General features: G+C 42.5%; 1 protein-coding gene across 1 annotated transcript in view; it reads left to right on the top strand.

The window, feature by feature from the left end:
• ZC3HAV1 (zinc finger CCCH-type containing, antiviral 1) overlaps positions 1-23761 on the top strand; it is a 50243-nt gene extending 26482 nt beyond the window's left edge. The window contains exons 3-13 of the mRNA XM_055591054.1: positions 1702-1954; positions 4142-4900; positions 5971-6069; positions 9312-9435; positions 11293-11464; positions 13229-13349; positions 16371-16473; positions 18572-18662; positions 20217-20347; positions 20725-20855; positions 22791-23761. Of these exons, the coding sequence (XP_055447029.1) occupies positions 1702-1954; positions 4142-4900; positions 5971-6069; positions 9312-9435; positions 11293-11464; positions 13229-13349; positions 16371-16473; positions 18572-18662; positions 20217-20347; positions 20725-20855; positions 22791-23062 (2256 nt within the window). The 3' untranslated portion in view covers positions 23063-23761. The remainder of the gene's footprint in view (positions 1-1701; positions 1955-4141; positions 4901-5970; positions 6070-9311; positions 9436-11292; positions 11465-13228; positions 13350-16370; positions 16474-18571; positions 18663-20216; positions 20348-20724; positions 20856-22790) is intronic.
• Positions 23762-25454: the final 1693 nt, after the last annotated feature.

Raw genomic sequence — 25454 nt, 5'->3', positions numbered from 1 at the left:
CCATGTCTTTCCCACCTGGATACACCACAGTGGCCCATGTTGATCTGGTTTGCTCAGACTCTGTCGAAACAACTTCAAATGCTTTTGTGTTTAAGCCTCTTTGTGTAATGATTCAAACATTTGCATCACATTTTGTATTGTGCTCAAGACATTACGTATTTTATTATTTAACCTGCTCCACAACATGGTTAGGTGAGGGGAGCAAATATTTTTGTCTTTTACAGCAAGGGCAAGAGGCTGGGAGTAAGTAAGTAACTCAGATGTGAAATCACGTATAGCTGCTTCCAGCTGCAGACTTCAACCAACATCCTCTAGTTCTGTATCACAGGGTCTGGCCTCACTGACGATTCTTCTCCTGCTTTCCTTTAGTAAGAATTACATCTCTGTAGAGCTAGATATGTAGATATACCTATTTACATATAAAAATGATCAGCTATCACTTGGTCTTTTGAGAAACTGCCACATTCTGCCTAGCTCCCAGCAGCTGAAGATAAGACCTCACATCCTTTTTTTTCTTCCTTTTGACTGTACTATGTGGCACACAGTGCCCCCTGCAGTGTTCTTCTAATTGAGGATGGTCTTTTAATTGAAGATGTGTTGATATCCAAAGGTGGGCCTTCCTCTTTGGGATTCCTTTATATGTAGGGCTCCCTTTGGGTCCTGTTTTGTTCTATCTATAGCTGGCCATCTTATGCTGATTCTTCCAAAAGAGGTTAATAAAAGTCAAGTTTCTTTAAGTTAGTTTGTAGGCCTCTTCTACCCTAAATAAGTCACTGATTGAATATAACTCAACAGAGATTACAGAATTATACACATACATTTCTTTCCTTAGATATATCTCTGCTTCTGCTCACGTGCTCAGTCGTGTCTTGACTCTTTGCGACCCCATGGACTGTAGCCCACCAGGCTCCACTGTCCATGGGATTCCCAGACAAGAATACTAGAGAGGGTTGCCATTTCCTTCTCCAAGGGATCTTCCTGACACAGGGATTGAACCTGCGTCTCCTGCAGCTCCTGCATTCCAGGCAGATTTTTTTACCTGCTGGGTCATCAGGGAAGTTTATATCTGTGCTTCTGTTTTTTCTTTTTCTTCCAGGAAATAAGAAAATATGAATTTTTTTCTTACCAGGAAGTAAAAAAAATGCATTTTTATTTTTTATTTATTTCATCAATATTTATTGGAGTATATAGTTGATTTACAATGTTGTGTTAGTTTCAGGTGTACAGCAGAGTGAATCAGTTATACCTATACATAGATCCAACCCGCCCATCCTAAAGGAAATCAGTCCTGAATATTCATTGAAAGGGCTGATGTTGAAGCTGAAACTCCAATATTTTGGCCACCTAATGGGAAGAACTGACTCATTTAAAAAGACCCTGATGCTGGGAAAGATTGAAGGTGGAAGGAGAAGGGGATGACAGAGGATGAGATGGTTGGATGGCATCACTGACTCAATGGACATGAGTTTGAGTAAACTCTGGGAGTTGGTGATGGGCAAGGAGGCCTGGCATGCTGCAGTCCATGGGGTCACAAAGAGTTGGACACAACTGAGCGACTGAACTGAACTGAACTGATACATAGATACACTCTTTTTTAGATTCTATTCCCATATAGATCATTATATTTACACGAACTTTCCTTAATGTGTGGCATATAGAGAAACATGTTTTCTTTCTGGCTCTTGTTTCTTTCTTCTGTAGATATGCAAGAATTATAAGGGCGAGGGTGGAAGACAGATTTGTAACCAGCAGCCCCCGTGTGAAAGACTCCACGTCTGTGAACATTTTACCCGAGGGAACTGTGGTTATGCCAACTGCTTCCGGTCCCATAACCTGATGGACAGAAAGGTGCTGGCCGTCATGAGGGAGCACGGGCTGAACTCAAGCGTGGTACAGAACATCCAGGACATCTGCAATAGCAGGCACCGCCGGAAGAAGCCCTCAGCATGGAAAGGTAAGCGTGGTGGCCTTCTTAACAGGATAAATGGAAATAAACAGAAATCACAAGGAGAGGAAATCTCTACTTATACTCACCCTACCTCATCATGTAAAATTAGTTTGCCTTTCAGACCTTGTCGATATGCATACACAATTTTTACATAATTATGATCATAGTATATGTGTGATTTTGCAATTTGATTTCATGCTCTTCCATGCATCCACACCACACAGACACACTTCACACTTGGGCGCATTGCCAACATATATGCGCCTCTCACTAACGGACATGTGCCACACACCATATGTGCAAACCTCACGTACACACACATAAACCCCTCACATGTCCACCATGTATGCGTATCACACACACACATGCACACACTTCATATAAACATATGTGAACCCCACATATAAACATCACATACAAGCACACCACACTTTTTGCACACACGAACACACTCGCTCACTCCCTCCCTTCTCTCTGCTTCCCGGGGCTGTGACTTAACATGTTTCTAGAAAGAGGTCATTTTTTTTTTAATTTTGGATATTGCTGACTTAAGCTTGGGCATTTGGGGGCCAGATGAACAACTCTGGATAATTCCAAGCTTCAGTGAAATCAGACCTTTCCTTATTTTCTTTTTTTGTTGTTGTTTTAAGTATTGTGACTTCTTAGCTTAGGTACACCTGTGTCACAATATGGGTGAACTCTTAGTGATTTGGGGGCACTCGTCTCTGATGAGCACTAGTCTGTCTCTCCATTCACCCTAGCGGTGAATGTGGACTTGAACTTGAGGACTGTGGACAGCCCCACCTAAGACAGTGGGCATTGAGGAGCTGCATCTAAGTCCCATGAGAGAAGCCGAGAAGAGCCAGGGTTGGCTCAACCTTTATCCTAGGCCAAAGGTGGTGTTTTCTGCTGGGCTGGCAGGAAGTGGGGATTCTTCCATTGTCATAACCACCTTGTCAAGATTTTCACACAAATTAATTTTTTTAAACTTCTTATTGGATTTTGGAGAATACTCAATTAACAATGTTGAGATAGTTTCAGGTTCACAGCAGAGGGCCTCAGCCTTATATATACATGTATCCATTCTCCCCCAAACTCCCCTCCCATCTAGGCTGCCATGAGCACTGAGCAGAGCTCCGTGCTCTGCTACAGAGCTACACAGTAGGTCCTGTCCTCTGCTGTGCTACACAGTAGGTCCTTGTTGGTTGGCCACTTTAAATATAGCAGTGTGTATATGTTGATCCCAAATTCCCTAACCATCCCTTCCCTCCGTCCTTCCCCTGCTGGTAATCATAAGTTCCTTCTCTAAGTCTATGAGTCCTTTTCTGTTTTGTGAATAAATTCATTTGTATCATTTCTTTTAAGATTACCCATATAAGGCATGTCATAGGATATTTCTTATCTATTTGACTCACTTCACTCTAGTATGAAGTAATATGACCCTCTAGGTTGTCATACAACCTACAACCAGCAACATACATACTGTGTTGCTGCAAATGGCATTATTCCATTCTTTTTTAATGGCTGAGTAGTATTCCATTGTATATATGTACCACATCTTCTTTATTCATTCCTCTGCCAATGGACGTTTAGGTTGCCTCCATGTCGTGGCTGGGCTTCCCTGGTAGCTCAGCAGGTAAAGAATCCACCTGCAATGCAGGAGACACTGGTCCGATTTCTGGGTTGAGAATATCCCTTGGAGGAGGAAGTGGCAACCCACTCCAGTATCCTTGCCTGGAGAATCCCCACGGAGAGCAGCCTGGTGGGCTACAGTCCATGGGGTTGCAAAGAGTCAGACACAACCAAGTGACTAAGCACAGCACAGCTCAGGTCTTGGCTGTTGCGAGCAGTGGTGGCGTTTGACTCTGCAGGATTGCCGAATGACGGTGCCCGGTTAATTCACTGCTTCTCCAGTGTGAAGGTTTAGGGCTCCAAGGTGGAAAGAGTGAGATCCCTGAAAGTGGTCTTGGGGAATTCCTGAAAAGATTTTTAGACCTCCAAATGTACTTACCCAAGAAAACATCTGAACTTCTTTTGCCTGCTGACGAAGTCCCTCCTTTTCTTCTCTCCTGCTGATACTGTTTCTGCTTTACCCCACTCTCATATTACTCGGCCCCTCTGAGGCCGAACGGGAGGCGGGTACAGAGTTAGTGATGTTAAAGTTACCTTTTGTGGTTTGATTTTCTTTCCCAGCTCCTCCTCCCCATCGTAGAGACCTGGCATTCAGAGGGAGGAGTAAGAGCAGAGACCGGGGCAGCGAGGAATTTCTTCCAGCAGCTTCAGCTCCTGCCCAGAGGTCCTGCTCACCCAGCCCAGAGCCTGCCGGCCACCGCGGCTCTGTCCCAAGTGACGGGCCTGTCGAGGATCTTGCCCGCCAATTCTCGCATCTGGGAAGTCAGGAGTGCCCCCCGCCTGCCTCCAACCCGTCTGCAGCTGTCGTTCTTGGAGGAACCCCTCAAGGAGGAGGAAGCCAGAGGCTTGCAGAGAATGGCAGTGCAAAGGATCTTTTCTATGGGAATCATAGCCGTGCTCCCCTCACTTTTGATTTGAAACCAGCCTTCGACTGGAAGGGCCCTGCATCCTGGCAGAATGACCAGGACACCGGTAAAAAGAGTTGGCTTCCCTCCAGTCCAGTCTTCTCCTCTCCTCCTGGTTCTCTGCAAACACCTGAAACCATCACCACCAGAAAGACCACCGCTGTCCTTTCCTCTGACCATGTGAATGCGGAGCGCAGGAGTGGGAATCAAGATGGCCAGCATTTCCCACTTTTTGATGATAAGGCTGATGGCATGGCTGTAGATACCACTTCCACGAGACTGGCAAATTACCAAACTCCAAGCAGTAGACAGAGAGAAAAATCGTTACCTAGGAATTCGGACACCGGAACACCTCGGAGTCATCTGCCCACTGCTGGCCAGATGACTGGGGATGGAGCCGCGGCCTTTGTTAATGGTAATCACACAGAAGAGACCTTCTGGGCTAGTCAGTCTGTCCACAGTGCCAGTAGATGGATGGATAAAGTGGTGGATAAAACTACCGATATAGGTAAAACTGGTGCCACTGGGCTTGGCTTCATGGCGGCAGTCAGAGGAAAGAAAGATGTGTTATGCTCTGGAATTCGGGGGTTAACAAGCAGGTCCTGCCCACATGTGGGGAGCCCTCTGCCCCCACACAAGGCACCACTTGCTCTCCCCAAGATCCCTTCTTTTTCTTTTCTATAAACATAATATTTTATACAAGGATGTTATAATATTATTGATATTAACGTAAGTAAAGACACTGCAGTTACACAAAGAAATGTACAATGAACTTTTCATTTATATTCTTTAACGTTTTTCTATACCTAGTTTATAGCTAAGATGATACTGCATAAGCAATTTTTTATGTTACATACTTTTTTTTTTTTACTGATTTATAATTTAGCACATCTCACCTTGGTACAAGGATTCATAAACATCATTTTTACCAAGGTCCCTTCTTTTACACCTTCCTTAAGCAACAGAGCTGCAGCCTAGGGGACCCATGGTCAGAATGCAGCTCAAATCCCAGTTACCCACGCCAGTGAGATGACAAGGCGGGCTCCAGGCTGGGTTCTGTGTGATCGCTGAGGGACAAAGAGGGGTCCCATGTCTTGTGTTTGCACAGACTGGCCACGGCTGGTGGTTTCTCTTTGGATGTTCCTTAGCAGTACTAAAGGGCAAAGGGTTTTGGTTAAGGAGTGGTACTGATGAGGACATAGGAAGACAGGGGGACCAACCCTAGAACTGTGTAGAGTAAGTTGCTCCATTTACTGAGAATAGGAGCAGTTCAGCCATGGTTTAAGAAAGCAGCATGACACTAAGTAACCCTGACTTTCATGTTGGTTTTCATGACTGGGCTCTCATGAGCAGCACATGAATCTTAAGAATTTTCTTGAACTTGGCCCCCATTTCAGATGCTCTTTCCCACTGTTAGACCAAGTAGCTTGTTTTTTTGGTTTAAATGTTATAATTCGCTTACATGCATCCTCTTCTGTTTTGTAGATTCTGTACCTGACGTTGCCAGCACCATATCTTCCACGATGAATGAACACAGCTCAAACGAAATTTGTCTTGACCATCTGTATAAGAGTTGTCAACTTAGTGAGTAACTACCTTAAGGACTTTCTAGAAGCAGAAACATTATTAATAGTAGTCTGGCTAGCATTTATTGAGTGTTTGCTATGTGTGGAGTGCAGTGCTGAGAATCCTACATGCGTCTTCTTTAACCTTCAAGTCAACTTTAGGTTCTGCTGTTAATTCATTTTACAGATACACAAATAGAACTTGGGTTTTCATCCCAAACCGCTTCACCACTGCGTTATATTATACTTTCTCCTTTTACAATTCAGGTTTAGTTGAACTCTTACACTTAATCAGGGACCCCTCGTCTTACATACTAAAACCAAACAGAAGTAACAGTTGTTGTTTAGTCACTAAGATGCGTCCAACTCTTTGTGACCCCAGAGACTGCAGCAGCCAGGCTTCCGGCATCTGTTTACTGCTCCCTCTCACCGAGCCTCCTGTAGAACTGTTTCCCACGGGACTGCTTGGGACACAGCGCTTCCCTGTCATTCTTGAGCCACGCTGTTCCTTTCATGTCTCTGCCCCAGGCCTTCGCAGCATGTCTGATTCATTTGTTTGATCACTTAGTGGTCTTAGAGTCATTCGCCTTGTGTCTGAGGAGGAGATTCTGCCCTGTGTTCTCTAAATCAAAAATCTTTAACTTCAACAAAATTTATTTTTAACTTAGATAAAACACATCACATAGATTTTACCATCTTAACCTTTTTAAGTGTACTGCTCAGTACTGTTGCTGTGCAACCAATCTCCAGAACTCTTTTTATCCTTTTAAACTGAAGCTCTACCTCAGTTCAGTTTCTCAGTCGTGTCCTACCCTCTGTGAACCCGTGGACTGCAGCGTGCCAGGCTTCCTTGTCCCTCACCAACTCCCAGAGCTACTTAAACTCATGTCCATTGCGTTGGTGATGCCATCCCACTGTCTCATCCTCTGTCGTCCCCTTCTCCTCCCGCCTTCAATCTTTCCCAGCATCAGTTCAGTTCGGTTCAGTTAAGTCGTGTATGACTCTTTCTGACCCCATGAACCGCAGCACGCCAGGCCTTCCTGTCCATCACCAACTCCCGGAACTTACTCAAACTCATGTCCATTGCGTCAGTGATGCCATCCAACCATCTCATCCTCTGTCGTCCCCTTCTCCTCCCGCCCTCAGTCTTTCCCAGCATCAGGGTCTTTTCCAGTGAGTTGGCTTTTGGCATCAGGTGGCCAAAGTTTTGGAGTTTCAGCTTCAACATCAGTCCTTCCAATGGATATTCAGGACTGATCTCCTTTAAAACAACAACTCTGTACCTATTAAACAACAACTCCTCATTTCCCCCTTCTGGCATGGAAGCCCCTGACAGTTGCCATTTTGCTTTCTGTCAATGAATATGACTCTTCTATGTCCCTCATATGAGTGATCTCACACAATATTTGTCTTTTCTGATACTGGCTTATTTCACTTAGCACAGTGTCCTCAAGGTTCACCCATGTTCTAGCCTTTGTGAGAATTTCCTCCCTTGTGAAGGTTGAACTCTATTCACTTGTATTCTATCCCGTTTTGTTTATCCACTCATCCACTGATGGGCACTTGAGTTGCTTCTACCTTTTAGCCATTGTGTATAATGCTGCTGGGAACACAGGTGTACAAATATCAGTTCTTGCTTTCAGTTCTTTTGGGTATATACCCAGGAGTGGAATTGCTGGATTATGTGGTAAATCTGTGTTTAAGTTTTTAAGAAACTGCCACACAGTTTTCTATAGCAGCTGTATCACTTTACATTTTTATCAGCAATGCACAAAGGCTCCAGTTTCTCCATATCCTTGCCAACACTTGTAAATTTGTTCTTGTTTGCTTATTTATATCAGCCATTCTAATGGGTGTGAGGAAGGTTATATTTTTCAATCAGTTAAATTCCTGGCAGTAACATTTCAAAATGATTTAAACAATGCAAACTGTGAAAAATAGAACTGTTTTCTGTTCTCCTGTATTATGAGCTTCTAACATTAATTCATTATTCAGCAAGCAGTCATTGAAAGGGCATCCTTTGCATGCCTACTCCTCTGCCAGTGAAGCAAGGAGACATAAGCTAAACAATGATGCAGGCCTTTCTTCAGTAAGTTTGTCATTAAGTGAAAGTAGTCAGTCGTGTCTAACTCTTTGCAACCATGGACTATATAGTCCATGGAATTCTCCAGGCCACAATACTGGAGTGGGCAGCCTTTCCCTTCTCCAGGGGATCTTCCCAACCCAGGGATCGAACCCAGGTCTCCTGCACTGCGGGTGGATTCTTTCCCAGCTGAGCCACAAGGGAAGCCCGAGTTTGTCATTAAAGCTGGGCATCAAAACATCCACAAATTTGGGAATTCCCTGGCAGTCCAGTGGTTAGTCCAGTCTGTGCACTCTCACTGCCAAGGGCTTGGGTTCAATCCCTGGTCAAAGAACTAAGATCCCACAAGCTGTGCAGTGTGGCCCAAAACAAACAGAACATCCACAAATTAGAGAACTAATAAAGCACAAACTGTGTCTAGAGCACTGGTTGAGGGAACATAAAACATAAGTCAGGTCAGAAGAGCGCAAGATCAGTGAGGGAATTCTGGAAGAGATGAATTCTAGGCCAGGGCTTCCTAGAAAACAGACAGGCACTTGCCTCCAATAGAGAGCAGTTTGTCTCAATAAAAGCATATAGAGGGAGGTGCAGAAAGGATAATTGGAGAAGGAAATGGCAACCCACTCCAGTGTTCTTGCCTGGAGAATCCCAGGGACGGAGGAGCCTGGTAGGCTGCCGTCTAGACTGAAGCGACTTAGCAGCAGCAGCAGCAGAAAGGATAATTGTAAATTTCTAATGACCTCAGATTTCCATGTGGGTAATATGGTTCTTTTTTTGAAGGTGAGAGGAGAAGGGGACAACAGAGGATGAGATGGTTGGGTGGTATCACCAACTCAATGGACTTGAGTTTGAGCAAGCTCCGGGAGTTGATGATGGACAGGAAAGCCTGGCATGCTGCAGTCCATGGGTCGGAAAGACTTGGACACAACTGAGCGACTGAACTGAACTGAACATGGCTTTTGGGGGGGTGGAGAATTTTGTTTTCTGACGAGTCTACATGGGTAGTAAATGAATGTGGAGATAGGGGCTTGACACGATGCAGGTAGGGGCTGGCATGAGCACAGGTGTAGCTGGAAAATGTGCCTACAGGGCTGGTAGGGTGAGAAAGGCAGGCCTTGATGGGGAGAGTCAGCAGTGAACTTGGTCGAATTGCTTAGACCTCTTTTCTCTCTTTGTAGAGAGCTGCAACAAAGTTCATTTCCACCTGCCCTACCGGTGGCAGATGTTACTTGCAAACAGCTGGGTGGACCTTCCGTTCATGGAGGAAATTGAGAAGGCCTTTTGTGACCCCAAAAACTGCAGGTAAGTTGGTGGCAGGTCTGGCTTGTGAAATCTACATCATCATCAAAGGAGAGCCTAGTGCTGTGCTTATGGGAAGAAGAAAAAGCAGTTTTCCTTCAGAATCCCATCAGGTTAACTCTTGAGATTAAAATGGCAAATGACTTCTGAGTTAATAAATATAAAAGAATAAGTGGGGCAGGTTTGAAGTCACCCAGAGCCTGGCTAATACGAGGGACTCTGGGAATATTTGCTAACTCAGGTGAAATAAACAGGGACACAAATATTTGTTCAGTTAATATTTATCTGAACAACAAAAATGCATAGGTTGGTTTGCAAACCTATGAGCTCAGAAGAGCCTTTGGCTTAATCTCATTGTTTGAGAAAATGATTTGAGTCATTTCATATAGTTCTAAGGCAGAATTTTGTTACATACTTCAGTATTTTATACCTGCCTCTATATTTGCTATTTTCTCTATCCTGGAGATTCTAAAAGGCTACTTTATATTTCTGTTTCTGTTAGGGCTGATATGGGTGATACTACCCATGGCCATATTTATAAGCTGCATCCTACTTTATAAGGAAATACTTTAGGAGGGAAAATAAGGACTTGTCACCCTGTTCAAATTTAGTGCCTTTCTGGTGGAGGGTGTGTTGCTGCATTTTGCCACTAGAGGGTGGTGTCAGCCATTTTGTTTCCTGGTGTGTTTCTCCCACCAGGTAAATCTGAAGCAGGGTTTTTCTACCTTAGCGCTGTTGACTTTGGGGCCCAAATAATTCTTTGGTTTGCTGGAGTATTTTAGCATCATCCCTGGTGTCTACCCACTACATGCCAGTTGTGAGAAACAAAAATATCTTTTGACATTGTCAGTATTTCCTGGGTCTGATATCACTCCTGGTTGAACATCGCTGATCTAGGAGGTATTTTGTAGAGCAGTAACTCTCAAACTTTTTGGTTTCCGGAGCCCTTGATACTCTTAAAATGTACTGAGGATCCCAGCGATTTCAGTTTATGTGGATTTATAGCTATGGATATTTACCATGTTAAAAATCACAACTGAGAAAAATTATTGATTCATTAAAAATAATGATAATAAACTCATTCATGTTAACATAACATTTTTAGATAATTATATATAGTTACATGCATACATAAATGTATGTAAGTATAGCTATAAAAATAACTTTTCCAAAACCAAACCAAACCAAATTCACTGAGAAGAATGACATTGTTTTATATATTTGCAAATCTCTTTATTGTGAAATCAAACATTGTGTAGCCTTGAAAAACTCCACTGTGTACTTGTGAGGGTATGAAAGTGAAAAAGGTGGATAATGTCCTAATATTATTATGAAAGTAACTTTGACCTTGCTGACTCCTTGAAAAGATCTTGAACTATGCTTTGATAATGGAATTCTCCTGGCAAGGATACTGGAGTGGATAGCCATTCCCTTCGCCAGGGGATCTTCCTGACCCAGGGATTGAATCCCAGTCTCCTGCATTGAAAGCAGTTCTTTATAAGCCTTCACCACCGGGGAAGCCCAACTATTTAAATAATGTGTAATAATTGAAAAAACTGACCTGTTGTGAGTTTCAGAGTTTCTGACATTGAGCCAATCAATTGATTTCTTTTGAAATCAATTTTTTGAGGGAAGAACCCATTCTGTGATACCATTAAATATGTGGCAGGTTACCTTACCTCTCTGTATTTCAGTTTTTTGTTTTGTGTGTAAGACCGTAAGCTATATAAAGGGAATTCAGAGACCGCTTTCAACTCGCAGTTTTTAGTTCTGCCCTCTTATTAAGAAGATCAGAGTAGAGAAAACAGAAGCATTTTGCTTCAGTGAAGCATTTTATTAATGCTAAGCTTTCCCTCTCAGCGTTTCTGTTCGCACTTATAACATCAGTTTCCAGAAGATGATTTGTGATTTTAATCCTGTCCGACGTATCTCCACACCTTCATCCGTCACACAGCCGCCTGGTTCTCTCTTGACCACAAAATGGATTTGGTACTGGAGGAACGGAACTAAATGGGTTCCGTATGGGGAGAAGGTGAGTGCCGTTCCTTTTTGTGGACACTCTTGTATAAACTTGACAACTTCAGAAGAATCTAGTGGTACAGTGTCTGACACCAGTGTGATTACCCATGGAGCATGGATGTGGTAGAGAAAGTGGTGTTTTTTTATATTATACTCAGAAAGCATGTATTCTGATTGCATTATAAAACATTATAACTATTTTTAAGAAACTCCTTGATATACGAGCCAGCCAAATATCCCTCTTTCCTCATTATCAGGGACTGTGGCAGAACCTTGAGATAGCTTTCTATATACTAGTATATAAATGGGCAGAGACCACCCCTTTCAGCCAGAAAAGTAGGCAAGAGTGAGAAATCAGAAGACTGATACATATACTTGCTAGGATTTAGTCAGAGTCTGGATTCAGATGAACTAGAAGGTTCAGACTTACACCTGTCAGTCTGAACACAGGGACATAGTAATAGGGGAGAGAAATTTAGACAGGCAGAGGTTCTGTCTAGTGTGCCTTCTCCCTTTTGATTCAGATGATTAAACAGAGAGGGAGGTAGCTAAAGTAGGCAATGAAATTGGAGTGATGAGAAAGAGAAAAGAAAATCAAGAAATGGAAATGAAGCCAAAGACAAAAAAGGGATGAGGATATCTCAGCGTAAGTTGCTGGGCCATACATTTGGTTCTGAGCTCCCAAGCTGCCAAAGCAATCAAAGAAACACAATCTATTACAAGATCCCTGGGGCTTCCCAGATAGTTCAGTGGTAGAGAACCTGTCTGCCAATGCAGCAGATGCCAGAGATGCAGGTTCGATCCCTGGGTTGGGAAGATACCCTGGAGAAGGAAATGGCAAACTGCTCCAGTAGGAGCCTGGTGGGCTACAGTCCATAGGGTCACAAAGAGTCAGCACACAGTCAAGCTTAGTAGCGCGCCTTGAGGGGCAGGAGTGCATGCCCTGAAGGAATTGCCCAAGGTGAGGGCGAGCAGTAGCTCTAGGAAGCCAAAATCAAGGCTGTCATGTAGGCCTAAGGCAAAAGTAACAAGACCTGGTTACTGAAACTGAGGTATAAATTCAAGTCTTGGAGAATATGTAATTGAAGGCTCTTATTCAGAACTGGAGTTCAGTGAGGGCAGGGTAGAGGAAGGTCCTGGAGATGGCTGGAGATTATATCTTTACATTTTGGGAGTGTTCCTTGCCCCGGCCCTCTCATTTGGACAGCGATACACCTATAGGATGGAGAAGGAAATGGCAACCCACTCCAGTATTCTTGCCTGGGAAATCCATGAACAGAAGAGAGTGGTGGGCTACAGACCATGGGGTGGCAAAGAGTCATGACTTAGCAACTAAATAACGATGCACCTGTTGGAGTTTTACGTGCCTTCTTTCCAGCTTTAGACTGCTCTTTATCATTGTGTGATGAGACGATAGCTGTGATGTCTACTTCATGACGTTTTGGATTCGGTTAGACATCTTGTATCGGGTACAAGTTGCTCTGTACACTTGGGTCATATTTTATGGAATATGTGAAAGGGCTATTGCAAAACAGCTGTATTTTTCAGGCCTCCACCTAGGGTATCATCAGTTTCAGGAGCATAGACCCTGTACAGTGGAGACTACAGAAGGGTGTTGACTTGCCCCCACCAGGAATCCTTTACAATCTGGTTTGGGTGGCAGGATGCATTCCTGTTCAAATCCCAGAGCTGAAATAAAGTTACATAAGATATCATGATAGAAATTTCTTAAAAGCCTATCCTGAAGTTTTTACCTTTTTATTTTTATTTTTAATAGAAAGACAATGAGCAAATTTCGAACATTGACTCTTCATACCTGGAGTCTCTTTTTCTATCCTGTCCGAGGGGAATTGTGCCGTTTCAGGCGGGTTCAGAAAACTACGAGCTGAGTTTTCAAGGTAAGTGTCTGCATTTGGGAGCAGTGCCTGTCTTTTCAGTCTGGCCTGTGACATCCACGGGGGAGTGGGAATAGAGCCGTGGGGACGCTGCACTCGGGACCGGGTTCTTTCTAGCACGGCAGGACCAGTGGGTGGGAGCCGATGGCAGTCAGAAGGGCTGTGCTCTAAGCCTTGTCTGTGACACACAGGAGCTGGGAGCAGCACCTGGCACCCTGTAAACCAGGGAGGATTGGATTACATGGTCTCTGTGGACACTTCTGGTTCTGCCATTCTAAGTTTCTTGTTCTAGGTGGGCTGCTTCCCTGAGACAGATTTCAGGTGTTAACGACTGCAGGAGAGACCTTGGGACTGTGGGTCCTTCAGAATTTTAGATCCATGCTGTTCCTTTTAGGCTTCGTCATCTAGGTCAATGCTTTTATCCATCACCTTTTCTAAAGACTTTGCGTTCTGCCATGTTTACTGGAGCCCCTATAGAAAGATTTGGTTACCTTCTGCCTGTCTGCCTGTTGTGTTTAGTAAGAAACCACGGCAGAAACTGTTCTCCCTCTGAATGTAGTGTCCCATGGGCTGCCTCTGTGTCCCCCTGCCCCCAAATCCCGCTCCCCACCTCCGCACCCCCTCCAGCCCCGTATATGGTCAGATACGTGCCCTTTCAGGACTATCCTCATAGATGCTTTGAAAGAGATGATAGAGACTTTTTCAGCTCCTTGACATTCCCAGGTGGTACCCAAGATTTGGACCCTGTACCAGTTACTGTGTTAAATCACATAACTTTTCGTTCTTTTTCTTTTTTTTCACTGTGCCATGTGGGATGTGGGAGCTTAGCTCCCCAGTTAGGGATTGAACTTGTGCCCCACACATTGGAAGTGCAGGGTCTTAACCACTGGACCGTTAGGGAAGACACCAAGTCACATAGCTTTGAGGGAGCATTATACTTACTACTGTGGAAAGCATCCTGGCAGTACATATCAAGAGATATTAAAATATGCTTACTTTTATATTCTCAGGAATCTTTCTAAGGAAATAATTCACAAGAAAAAAAATAAGCTATAGAAATAAAGGTCTTTATTAAAGCCTCCTTATAGTACTAACGAATAGGAATAGCCTGTGTACCAGTAGGATTGTGACTGAACACATAAAAGTATTACATTTCAGTGGGGTATTAGGTAGTTGCTAAAAATTATGATTGTGAAAACTGTGCTGTAAAAACAAAATTTGATATTGTTAAGTGAAGAAGGCCAAACCCCAAGTTTATGTTTCTGTAATTAAAACAGAGATAAATATTTTTTTCAGGAATGAATTTTTTAAAAAATTTAATGTGTGTGGTAAGTGCAGCAATGTGTGCATATGGACCAAGACTAGAAAGCAATGGACGAAAGTAAAAATTTCTTCTGTTGGGTCGTCAAATTAAAAATGGACTTAAATTAAAACATTTTTTTTGCAGTGGTATTCTATTGTTCAGACTGTTTAAAAAAAAAGTGGCAGAGAGATGAAAACCAATATATCTTGTTCCTGAATCTGGAGAAATTTTAATCCCATATATTTGTTCCCTTGGTTCATAGAAGCCAGTCCAGAGAAGTTTTCAGCATTCCAGACTATTTCCTTTCTATTTCTAATATGCTCTTGTTCATTAAACTAGTATTTGAGCTCTGTTGCCAGGCACTAATCTGAATGCTGGCAAACCAGGCACCTTCAGAAAAGAATAACAGCTACAGGAAAGATGAAGCAATGTGATGAATCTGCAAGAGAATGGACGGCTCGTGGGAGGGTGCCTGCTTTTATCTGAGGAGGACACTTTGGAAGGGAGTGGGCAGCCCATGCATGTGGCAGGGAAGTGTGTAAGAGCTGAGAGTAGACATTGAAACTTAAATATTTTACAAGCTGGAAACGTCCAGAAGGTTTTGAGCAGAGTTGTGGCAGGATCTGATTGCTCTTTTCCTTGTTGTTTGTTTTGTTGATGTGGATGTAAACCTATGGTGAGGCATAATTGCTACCATCAGGTATATCCATTTTAAGTGTCTAGTTGGATGAGCACTGACAAATGCATGCAGCTGCTATCCTAATCAAGATCTAGAACATTCCCATCAATCCAGAAAGTTTTTTCATGTTCCTTTGTGGTCAGTCTCCCCTCTGCAGCCAATTTACTTTCTGTCACTATAATTTAGTTTAATCTATTCTAGAACTTCATATAATAGAACTTTGTGGTGTGTACTCTTCATATGGTTGACTCCTCTCAGAATACTGTTTTTCACTCATCTATATTATTGCATGTAAAGCGGTCCTTTTTCATTGCTGAGTAGTATTCCATTGCATGGATATACCATGGTTTGTTTAACCATTCACTTGGTGATGGATATTTGGATTGTTTTCACATTTTGCTTATTATAATAATGCTACTAGGCACATTGAAATGCAAATCTTTGTGTGGATGTAGATTTCTCTTGGATAAATACTAAGGAGTGGATTTGTTGGATTGTATAGGTAGTGTATGTTAAACTTGATAAGAAGCTTCCAAATTTTTTCCAAAGTGGTTGTGCCATTTTATGCTTTTATTCACAACGTATGATGATTTACTTTTTAAAGAACTCATGCTGCAGCATAGACCCAGGTGTACAACATGTGTGAATTAAAACTAACATTTCACATTTGAGGTAGGAAAATATTTTCAAAATATACCTACCATGTTCCAACTCATTATCACTGATGACTGGTTGAGGCCAGTGGTCATGGGTGACGTAATCTGGCTGCCCTAGTCCCCTTTCCCACCTGACTTTGATTGAAAGATTTGATTAACTGCAATTTGCCCATTTACCTCTTTGTTTTCTGGATCTTATACTAAGGCCAGTGAAGGATATTCATTTTTATCATGAGCGGTTTCCCTCTGAAAGGATTTTCTCGATTCATGCATGTATAGTTGAGTCATGAATACTAGCTATGTTAGTAGTCTCTGAAAAATAAAGATAAATCATTTCCTAGGACCAATTCATGATTTGTGTTCTCTCTTTGTTTTTCCGTCTGAAGGGATGATTCAGACAAATATAGCTTCCAAGACCCAAAAGGATGTCATCAGAAGGCCGACATTTGTGTCTTACTGGGATGTGGAGCAGGTGAAACGCAGACAAGAGTGAGTGTCTGTGCTTGCTGGCACACGTTGCGATGTTCAAGTCACTCATGAATCTGGACCCTGTTTTCTGAAATGTTCATGCTCACATAACACTGCAATTTCCTTTTGCTTTAACTATGAGTAAGGTACTGACCAAGTAGTACAGTGTGACTAAAAACATTCTAGAGTAGGAACTTTGTCTTTTCCTCAGATTCATGGGGGACTTTGAGCAGACCTCTTACTCTGGGCTCAGTTTCTTCAGCTGAGAATGGCTGGCTGTGCCTAGGAAAGAATCAGATGCACAGTTACTGGGTTTTTGTTCTGTTCTGGGTTCTTCTGAGTATCTTTAGTTTTGTGGAATGGATTTACAGGGGGTGGGAGTTTGAGGGAGAAATGGAGAGAAAAAAGGGATGTAGCAGCTGCCTGGTAAAGCCTTTGAGGAAAGATAAAGTTGATGAAAATGGATTTTTAAAGGAAATTTTGCTAAGGGATTCAGTGTGACAGCTATGTCTGCTCATAGAAACCCAGTCAAAACTACATTGCTGGGACTTCTCTGGTGGTCCAGTGGCTAGGACTTCATGCTCCCACTGCAGGGACCTCGGTTTGATCCCTGGTCCGGGGACAAGATCCCACATGCCACAGCTGAAGATCCTGCATGCCGCGACTATTTGGTGCATCCAAATAAATATAAAATAAAATGAACTGAGAAAACTGTTTGTGGGTGTTTGTGGAAAGAAGTAGCTTGAATCCAATACTTTTGCCACCTGATGTGAAGAACTGATTCATTGGAAAAGACCGAGATGCTGGGAAAGATAGAAGGCAGGAGGAGAAGGGGACGACAGAGGATGAGATGGTTGATGGCATCACCAACTCCATGGATGTGAGTTTGAGCAAGCTTTGGGAGTTGGTGATGGACCGGGCAGCCTGGCGTGCTGCAGTCCATGGGGTCACAAAGAGTCAGACACAACTGATTGACTGAACTGAACTGAGCTTAAATCCTGCTATGACAAACCCAGAGGAGACACATGGCTTTAGGATAGAATAAAGGCTGTGAGTGCTACTCTGAACAATCTGAAGAGAAGTGAACGATAGCATTTTTGATGAGCTCCTTACAACATATTGAATGTTTTGTGCTATACTAGTACAGTATGAAAATCAGAGCTTAACATATAAACTGGGGCCAGCTTCTTTCATTCCAAAAGAATTTTCATTTTATGAAAGGAGGTTTTTAAAGAGTTTTTTCCTTAAAGCATTTTTTAAAATGTAATGTTCTCATAATGGAAAATATCAAACTTAAAGAAAATTATGTGATAAACCCCTATGTACATGTTGCTGCTAAGTCGCTTCAGTCATGTCTGACTCTGTGTGACCCCAGAGACGGCAGCCCACCAGGCTCCCCTGTCCCTGGGATTCTCCAGGCAAGAACACTGGAGTGGGCTGCCATTTCTTCCTCCAATGCATGAAAGTGAAAATTGAAAGTGAAGTCGCTCAGTCGTATCCGACTCTTAGCGACCCCATGGACTGCAGCCCACCAGGCTCCTCTGTCCAAGGGATTTTCCAGGCAAGAGTACTGGAGTGGGTTGCCATTGCCTTCTCTGATGTACATGTTAGGGGTTCTTTATTTGAGGGTGGAGAACCCTCAAATGTATGGTTACTCTTCCTGAAATACAGTTCATACAGGAAAGGCAGGATTCTTTTCCCTATACCACTAAAGTATTTAAATATTTATCATTTGGAAGAGAAGCTGTAAGACAAACTTACTTTTTTTTAATATTACTTTTTGGCTATGCCTGGAGAATCCTATGGATCGAGGAGCCTGGTGGGCTACAGCCCGTTGGGTCGCAAAGAGTTGGACATGACTGAGTGACTAACACAACACAAGGCACATGGGATCTTAGTTCTCCAACCAGGGATCAAACTCATGTCCCCCTTGTATTGGAAGCATGGATTCCTAACCATTGGACCACCAGGGAAGTCCCCTAGCCTTACTTAATGCTAACACATTAGGACTTAGAAAATTCCCAGAGGAACCTCAGCTTAGTTGAAGTTAAGCAAAGAAAATCACTTGGGTGTATCAAACAGGGAGCCAGATGAATTTCTTTCTCTCTCTTGTTTCCAGCCCTCAGCAGGGGCAGACCTCATCAGAACCTTTCATCAAGATATATCTTCCCCAACCGGACACAAGCGTCCCAGTCTCGAATGGCTTTGAGGTACTTGCTTTTTACTTTGTACTGGGTGAATTATTTAAAGATGAAACAAAGTACTTTGCTACAAATGTGTTTAGTTGAATGAATGAATGAGTGAATGAATCATTTCTGCAAAACTCTTGAAACGAGATTCAAAGGCTAACATCCAAATGGTGACTGTGTCATGTGCCACTTTCCCAAAGTAGAAGGGCACCTCACTGTTTCCAGAGTTCTGGCGCACATGATCTGCTTGGGACAGATGCTCATGACAAACTTGTAAAATAGATATTTGCTTCTCTACCTTACAAATGAGCAAACTGGAACTCACAGTAAGAGCAACTTGTTCATTAATTGGAGTTAAAAAGCAGGTTTCTATGGGACTCAAAGTGGGCCTCAGCTTACCTGGTTGGGGTGACTCTTTTTTTTAAAATTTTATTTAGTTATTTATTTTTGGCTGTGCTGGGTCTTTGTTGTTAGTTTTCTCTAGTTGTGGCAAGCAGGGGCTAATCTCTAGTTGTGGTACACAAGCTTCTTACTGCAGTGGGCTTCTCCTGTTGCAGAACATGGGCTCCAGGGCATGCAGGCCTCAGCACATGAGTTCAGTAGTTATGGTGCCAGGCTATGTTGCCCTGCAGCATGTGGAATCTTCCTGGACCAAGGATTGAACCCATGTCCCCTGCATTGGCAGGTGGATTGTTAACCACAGGATCACCAGGGAAGTCCCAGGGCAAGGTTCTTCCTGGATCATTTAGCCACATCAGAGGCTAGGTTTGGGTGCAGGCAACTCTGCTTGGGCTCCTTGGGTACCTCCATTGCCTCTGCCCCTGCACTGGCTTTAAGCAAAGAACTCACCAGGTCACTGGTGAGTCACAGGTCACCGAATCACACACCTGGGGGTGTGGGGCGGGGAGGAGTGTTTGCCTTCAGGCTAATGCTCTGTTAGCCTTGAACAGATGGGCTCTGGGCCATCTAGTTCATCACTGGAATGAACTATCAGATGTGGAAACCCTAAGCCAGTTTATCCTACCTGCTGTCAGAGGCCTGGCAAGGATACTCCATGGCATAGACGGCCACACATATGGACATGTGCTGTGCTAAGTCGCTTCAGTCGTGTCCGATTCTTTGTAACTCTATAGATGATAGCCCTCCAGTCTCCTCTGTCCACGGGATTCTCTGGGCAAGAATACTAGAGTGGGTTGCCATGCCTTCCTCCAGGGGCTCTTTCTGACCCAGGGATCGAACTCCCAGTCTCTTGGATCTCCTGCGTTGGCAGGCAGGTTCTTTACCACTAGCGCCACCTGGGAAGCCCACATAGGGACATGAAGTGAAAGTGAAAGTTGCTCAGTCGTGTCCGACTCTTTGCGACCCCATGGACTATACAGTCCATGGAATTCTCCAGGCCAAAATACTGGAGTAGGGAGCCGTTCCCTTCCCCCAGGGGAATCTTCCCAACCCAGGGACCGAACCCAGGTCTCCCGCATTGCAGGAGGATTCTTTACCAGTTGAGCCACAAGGGAAGCCACATCATGCCTTAAATGTTTCCTGCTTCACATTTACATATTTTTAAATTTCTTTCAGTTGCTTGAAATCCCTAGCAATACTCCAGAATATGCTAAAGTGAGTGATCATTTTAAAGCTTCCATGAGAAATTTCAAGATTGAAAAGATAAAGAAGGTCCAGAACGCACAGCTCTTGGAGGCCTTTAAAAGGTGGGTGGTCACCATAACAGGCTTCTCTTGACATAAAGTTTGAAAGGATTAGTGAAGACCTATCTTTGAAGATTTATATTCACTTTTTTATTTTAGTGGTCAACAGTTTCTTCAATCTCTAGTTGTATTTTCATAGTGTAAGCTCAAACTTCTCTGTTTCAGTTTTAGCTTTACAATTAAATGCTTTCATGTGTCTATCATTTAAAAGTTTTCATATATTTATTTTTTTTATAGCTGTTGCCTTAATGTTAGTAGCTCCATTCTGAAAGCTGGTGGAATACAATTTTAAGATAGTTAGACTTTAGTTGGGATTTACATTATTAACTGGAGTGGGTGAGGAATGTTCTCCATGTTAAGTCTCACGTTTTCCGTATTAGCAAGAAAAACGAGATGAAGAGAGAAGAGCAAATCCTATTTTGTGCAACAGAACGCAGCAATGTGGCGTCTATCTGTAAGAATAATTTTGACTGGCTCTTACATGGAAGTCATGACACCAAATATGGAAAAGGTTTGTATGGAATAGAGAAGCTGAACAAGTAGGCTCTACTATACACTCTCCTATTATGAGATATATTATTTTGTATTAACCAGTACCTGCAGGCTTTTGCATTCCTGGAGAAAAACTAAGCTCATGTTAATCTGAAATTTCCAAATTAGAGTGGGAAATCACTGTGGGACTTGATTCCTGCACTTTAGCCCTGCTTCCTTCCTGTCTTCTGTGTTTTATGGGAAGGGTGGGGTGCGGAGACCAGAGCACCTCATATATCTTGCAAAATCTTCTCTCTTATTGATGACTTTGTCTACCATTGCTACTCAGTTCTGGCCATGGCTCTTCCTGACCTATGTCCATCCCTTTTCTTTCCACTGATGGATTCTAATCAAAGATGGAGATGAGGTCTTTTCCCATCACAGGCCATGCTGGTCACACCAAATCTTTTCGGCTTTCTTTTTGTTCCTAAATTCCTTCATGCAACTCAAAATCCAGAAACCCACCAAACAAAAACCCAAGAATCACTCACCTTAAGGCAACAAGTAATAGTTTATCAATATCAATTAGTTTTTTCACAGAATATCAGATTTTGCAATATAGACTCCTTTCCTTCAACGGGCAGAAAGACATTTTCTGTTGTTCAGTTGTTAAGTCATGTCTGATTCTTTGCAACCCTGTGGCTCCTCTGTCCTCCACTATCTTCTGAAGTCTGCTCACACTCATGTCTATTGAGTCAGTGATGTCATCCAACCATCTCATCCTCTGTTGCCCCCTTCTTCTACCTTCAGTCTTTCCCAGCATCAGGGCCTTTTCCAATGAGTCAGATCTTTGCATCAGGTGGCCAAAGTATTAGAGCTTCAGCCTCAGCATCAGTCCTTTCAATGAATATTCAGGGTTAATTTCCTTTAGAATTGATTGGTTTGATCTCCTTGCAGTCCAAGGGACTCTCAAGAGTTTTCTACAGCACCACAATTGGAAAGCATCAATTCTTCAATGCTCAGTCTTTTTTGTGGTCCAACTCTCACATCTATACATGACTACTGGAAAAACCATAGTTTTGATTATATGGACCTTTGTCAGCAAAGTGGTATCTTTGCTTTTTAGTGTGCTTTCTAGGTTTGTTATAGCTTTTCTTCCAAGGAGTAAGTGTCTTTAATTTAATGGCTGCAGTCACCATCCACAGTGATTTTGGAGCCCAAGAAAATAAAATCTGTTACTGTTTCTTTTTCCCCATCTATTTGCCATGAAGTGATGGAACTGGATGCCATGATCTTAGTTTTTTGAATGTTGAGTTTTAAGCCAGCTTTTCCACTCTTCTCTTTCACCCTTGTCAAGAGGTTATTTCGTTCCCTTGGCAATACTAAAAATAAAAATAGGAAATTTGAATTTGTCAGGAAATGGTTGTTGCTCTGGTGAGTGTGGAGATATCAGTGATTATCAGAGGCTGTCTTGTAGTTGAGGACGATAGATTGAGTGTCTGACCAGCTCTGCCAGGGTCAACTGTTGGCTCATGTCACATCTCTCATCTCTCCCTTTTCCTTTCCCCAAGACCTTCCCACAGTAATAAATGATGTTTCTTCCTTAAAATGTGCACAATATAAAATGGCCTTTGTTGGCGTATCTTTGGTTTATTAGCTACAACTCAACTTGTTTGCATGAACTGGACTACTATGATATCAACGGTTGGTCATTCTACCCAGTGGCTCAACATTGTACCTGTGAATTCTGCAGAGTTACAAATGCTTCTGTTAATGCTGCCAGGTTATACACTGTATTCAAGTGTACGTGCATAACAAACATTTTCCTAAGTACAAAGGAAAGTTATTAGGATCAATAAGGTATTGCTGACATATACTTGGTCAATGCCTGTCATCTGATTATGTGTAAATAATCTTATAACTACATACTTTCTTTTATAATAATTCTTAACCTTTTTCTTCTGATTATTTCTAGGAAACTACTTCACAAAAGATGCCTTTAGTTCCCATAAAAATTGCCCGTTTGATTCCAGAAACATCGTGATGTTTGTAGCCCGAGTCCTGGTTGGAAATTTCATTGAAGGCCATATGAGTTACCAGAGGCCCCCTCCGCAGTATGACAGCTGTGTGGATACAAGATTGAATCCCTCTGTTTTTGTCATCTTTCAGAAAGATCAGATTTACCCAGAATATGTGATTGAATATACCGAACCAGAGAGATCAGAGAAACCCTGCTTGATTAGTTAGAAATGATGGCTACAGCCTCATAAAGGATGCCATAACCATTTTGTTCACTTACAGGACCCGATCTTCCACAAAGATAATAGTTAAACTTGCGTTTTCTCTCCTATAAATGCCTTGGATTAGTGGTTCCCAAACTTTGCTGCACATTTGAATCATCTGGGAAGTGCTAACCAACTCCACTGTCCAGGGGACTTCCCTAGTGATCCAGTGGTTAAGATTCCGCACTCCCAGTGTAGGGGGCATGGGTTCGATCCCTGAACTAAGATTTGGCATGCTGCACAGTCCATGCAGCCTTAAAAAAAATTTCCACTGTCCAGATTACACACCACTCCAACTAAATCATTTTTTTTGGGGTTGACAGCCAAGAAGAGGATTGAAATGTGTCATAAGTTTGGGAATCACTCATTACCTTAGATGTAACTGGTAAAGACTTACTTCTAAAACTTCTGTTAATGCTGCAACCTTTCTCCCCCAACTACTCTTAATTGATTGCATGATTTGGTTTTGTTTTGGTTAAACTGAAAGAAAATTTATTTGGGAAATTTAAGTGAAATCTAAAAATTCCTATTGAAATAAGAACATAAGACAGTACAGCCTTGGAAAATTGTGGAAAGCTGGGGGAAAATACATAGGAATATAGTTGCGGGGGGCAGAAATGTAAGGGCAATTTAAATGCTAACAAGACATAACTGCAGTACTGTACCTTATCTCTGGTGACACTGATTTGAGGGCATTTCTTTATCGCTACGTTTATTTAGGGTATTCATCCAAGTTGACGCTTTCTGAAATGCAATAAAAAGAGCTGCTAAATATGGCTCAGAGCGCAGCAACCAACTGGAATTAACTGCCCATTTGGGCAAAGAAGACATTTATATTCTAACTAATATGATTACAGAGAAGGCTTTTTTTCAGGTCAGACATACATAAAGTGCTGGTATTTGAGTGGACCGAGTTGCAGTAACCAGATTCACACAATCACGACTGATAAATCCGAGTACTGTTGTAGTTGTTCGCTATGTTAGTTGAAGCTCACCAAGCAATTAGGGCCATTCAACTGAAGCACAGGCCCCTTAGGAGGTGAGGTTAGTTTCCTAGGGAGACAGAATCAGAACGGAGGGAACAGTGCCGCAAACAAGCCTCACGCCTGCGAGGGGCTTCTTTTTCTAAATATAACAGATTGTGTGGAATTGTAGCACAATCAGTTTTTAGAGCAGCTGAGGTGCCTGGACCAAGAGTGCCTTTCTTATTATGAATGAGGGTTTTCCTTCCAATTTTCAACATTCCATACCAGTCGCCAACATTTCATGTTATAATTACTTCCAGCAGATATGTTATAAAAATTAATTAGCATTAGAGTTGATTTTATATTAGGTTTTACATCAGTGCAAAGATCTCTACAACTCTCTGGCTTAAAAGGGCTCCAACAGGGACTTACTTCCCTGGCAGTCCAAAGGTTAAGGCTTCAGGCTTCCACTGCAGGGAGCACGGGTTCAAACCCTGGTCAGGGAACCAAGATCCCATATTCCACGTGGCCAGACCAAAAAAAGTTAAAAAACTTAAAAAAAAAAAGGAAATCTACAGATTGTCGAAATGGAGATAATGAGGAAGTACTATATTCTTGCAGGCGAGCTGTAGGTCATACACGAATGTCTAGTGAGACATTCTACATTCGTATAGGGTGCAGAGTAATTCCTTACTGTGAGCAGCTGTCCGGTGTACTGCAAGATAGTCAGCGTACTTGGCTCTCACATACTAAATGCCAGTAGCGCCCTCTCCCCCACCCCCATTATGATGGCAACCACAAACCTTATCAGATCTATTCACCATTTTCAGAGCAAATAATTTGTATGATAACATCCCCTTTGCTGTCCTGAGATGATTCAAATACTACCATCTACATGAATTTTTTCCTTAAGAAATCAATTTATTGCCCTAACTATTATAATGGAGAACCAGAAGGCAAGAAGTTTGTAATAATGATAAAATGAATATCAATATGTAAATGCTCCAGCATGACCACGCTATACGACATCATGAAATAGATATTTACTTTTACTGATAATGAATAGGTTTGGATTTAAGGGTCGATCGGAGGCTACTTCCTGTAATGAAGTACTGGAAAGATTAGAAGTATAGGTGACACCAGAATGAGAACCAGTATTAGGGTAAGTTACAACAGACCATATACCTTTTCTGTATGTAGTTAGGGGAAGAACGAAATTATCTTAATTGAAATAAGTTTAGCAGGACAAGACAAATGACAGATTAAGAGGAAAAAAAGAATTATATCCTTTCAGGCGAGCTATTGGTCCTATATAAGTGTCTAGTAGGACCTTAGAAAGTCGTATAGAGTACCGAATAAGTCTTCTTTGTATGGGACTGACCCATACACCAT

The sequence above is a fragment of the Bubalus kerabau genome, chromosome 8 (assembly GCF_029407905.1).
Source record: "Bubalus kerabau isolate K-KA32 ecotype Philippines breed swamp buffalo chromosome 8, PCC_UOA_SB_1v2, whole genome shotgun sequence".
In the NCBI taxonomy this organism is placed as follows: Eukaryota; Metazoa; Chordata; class Mammalia; order Artiodactyla; family Bovidae; genus Bubalus; species Bubalus kerabau.
The sequence above is the reverse complement of the archived record's forward strand: the minus strand, read 5'-3'. Positions and strand labels throughout refer to the sequence as shown.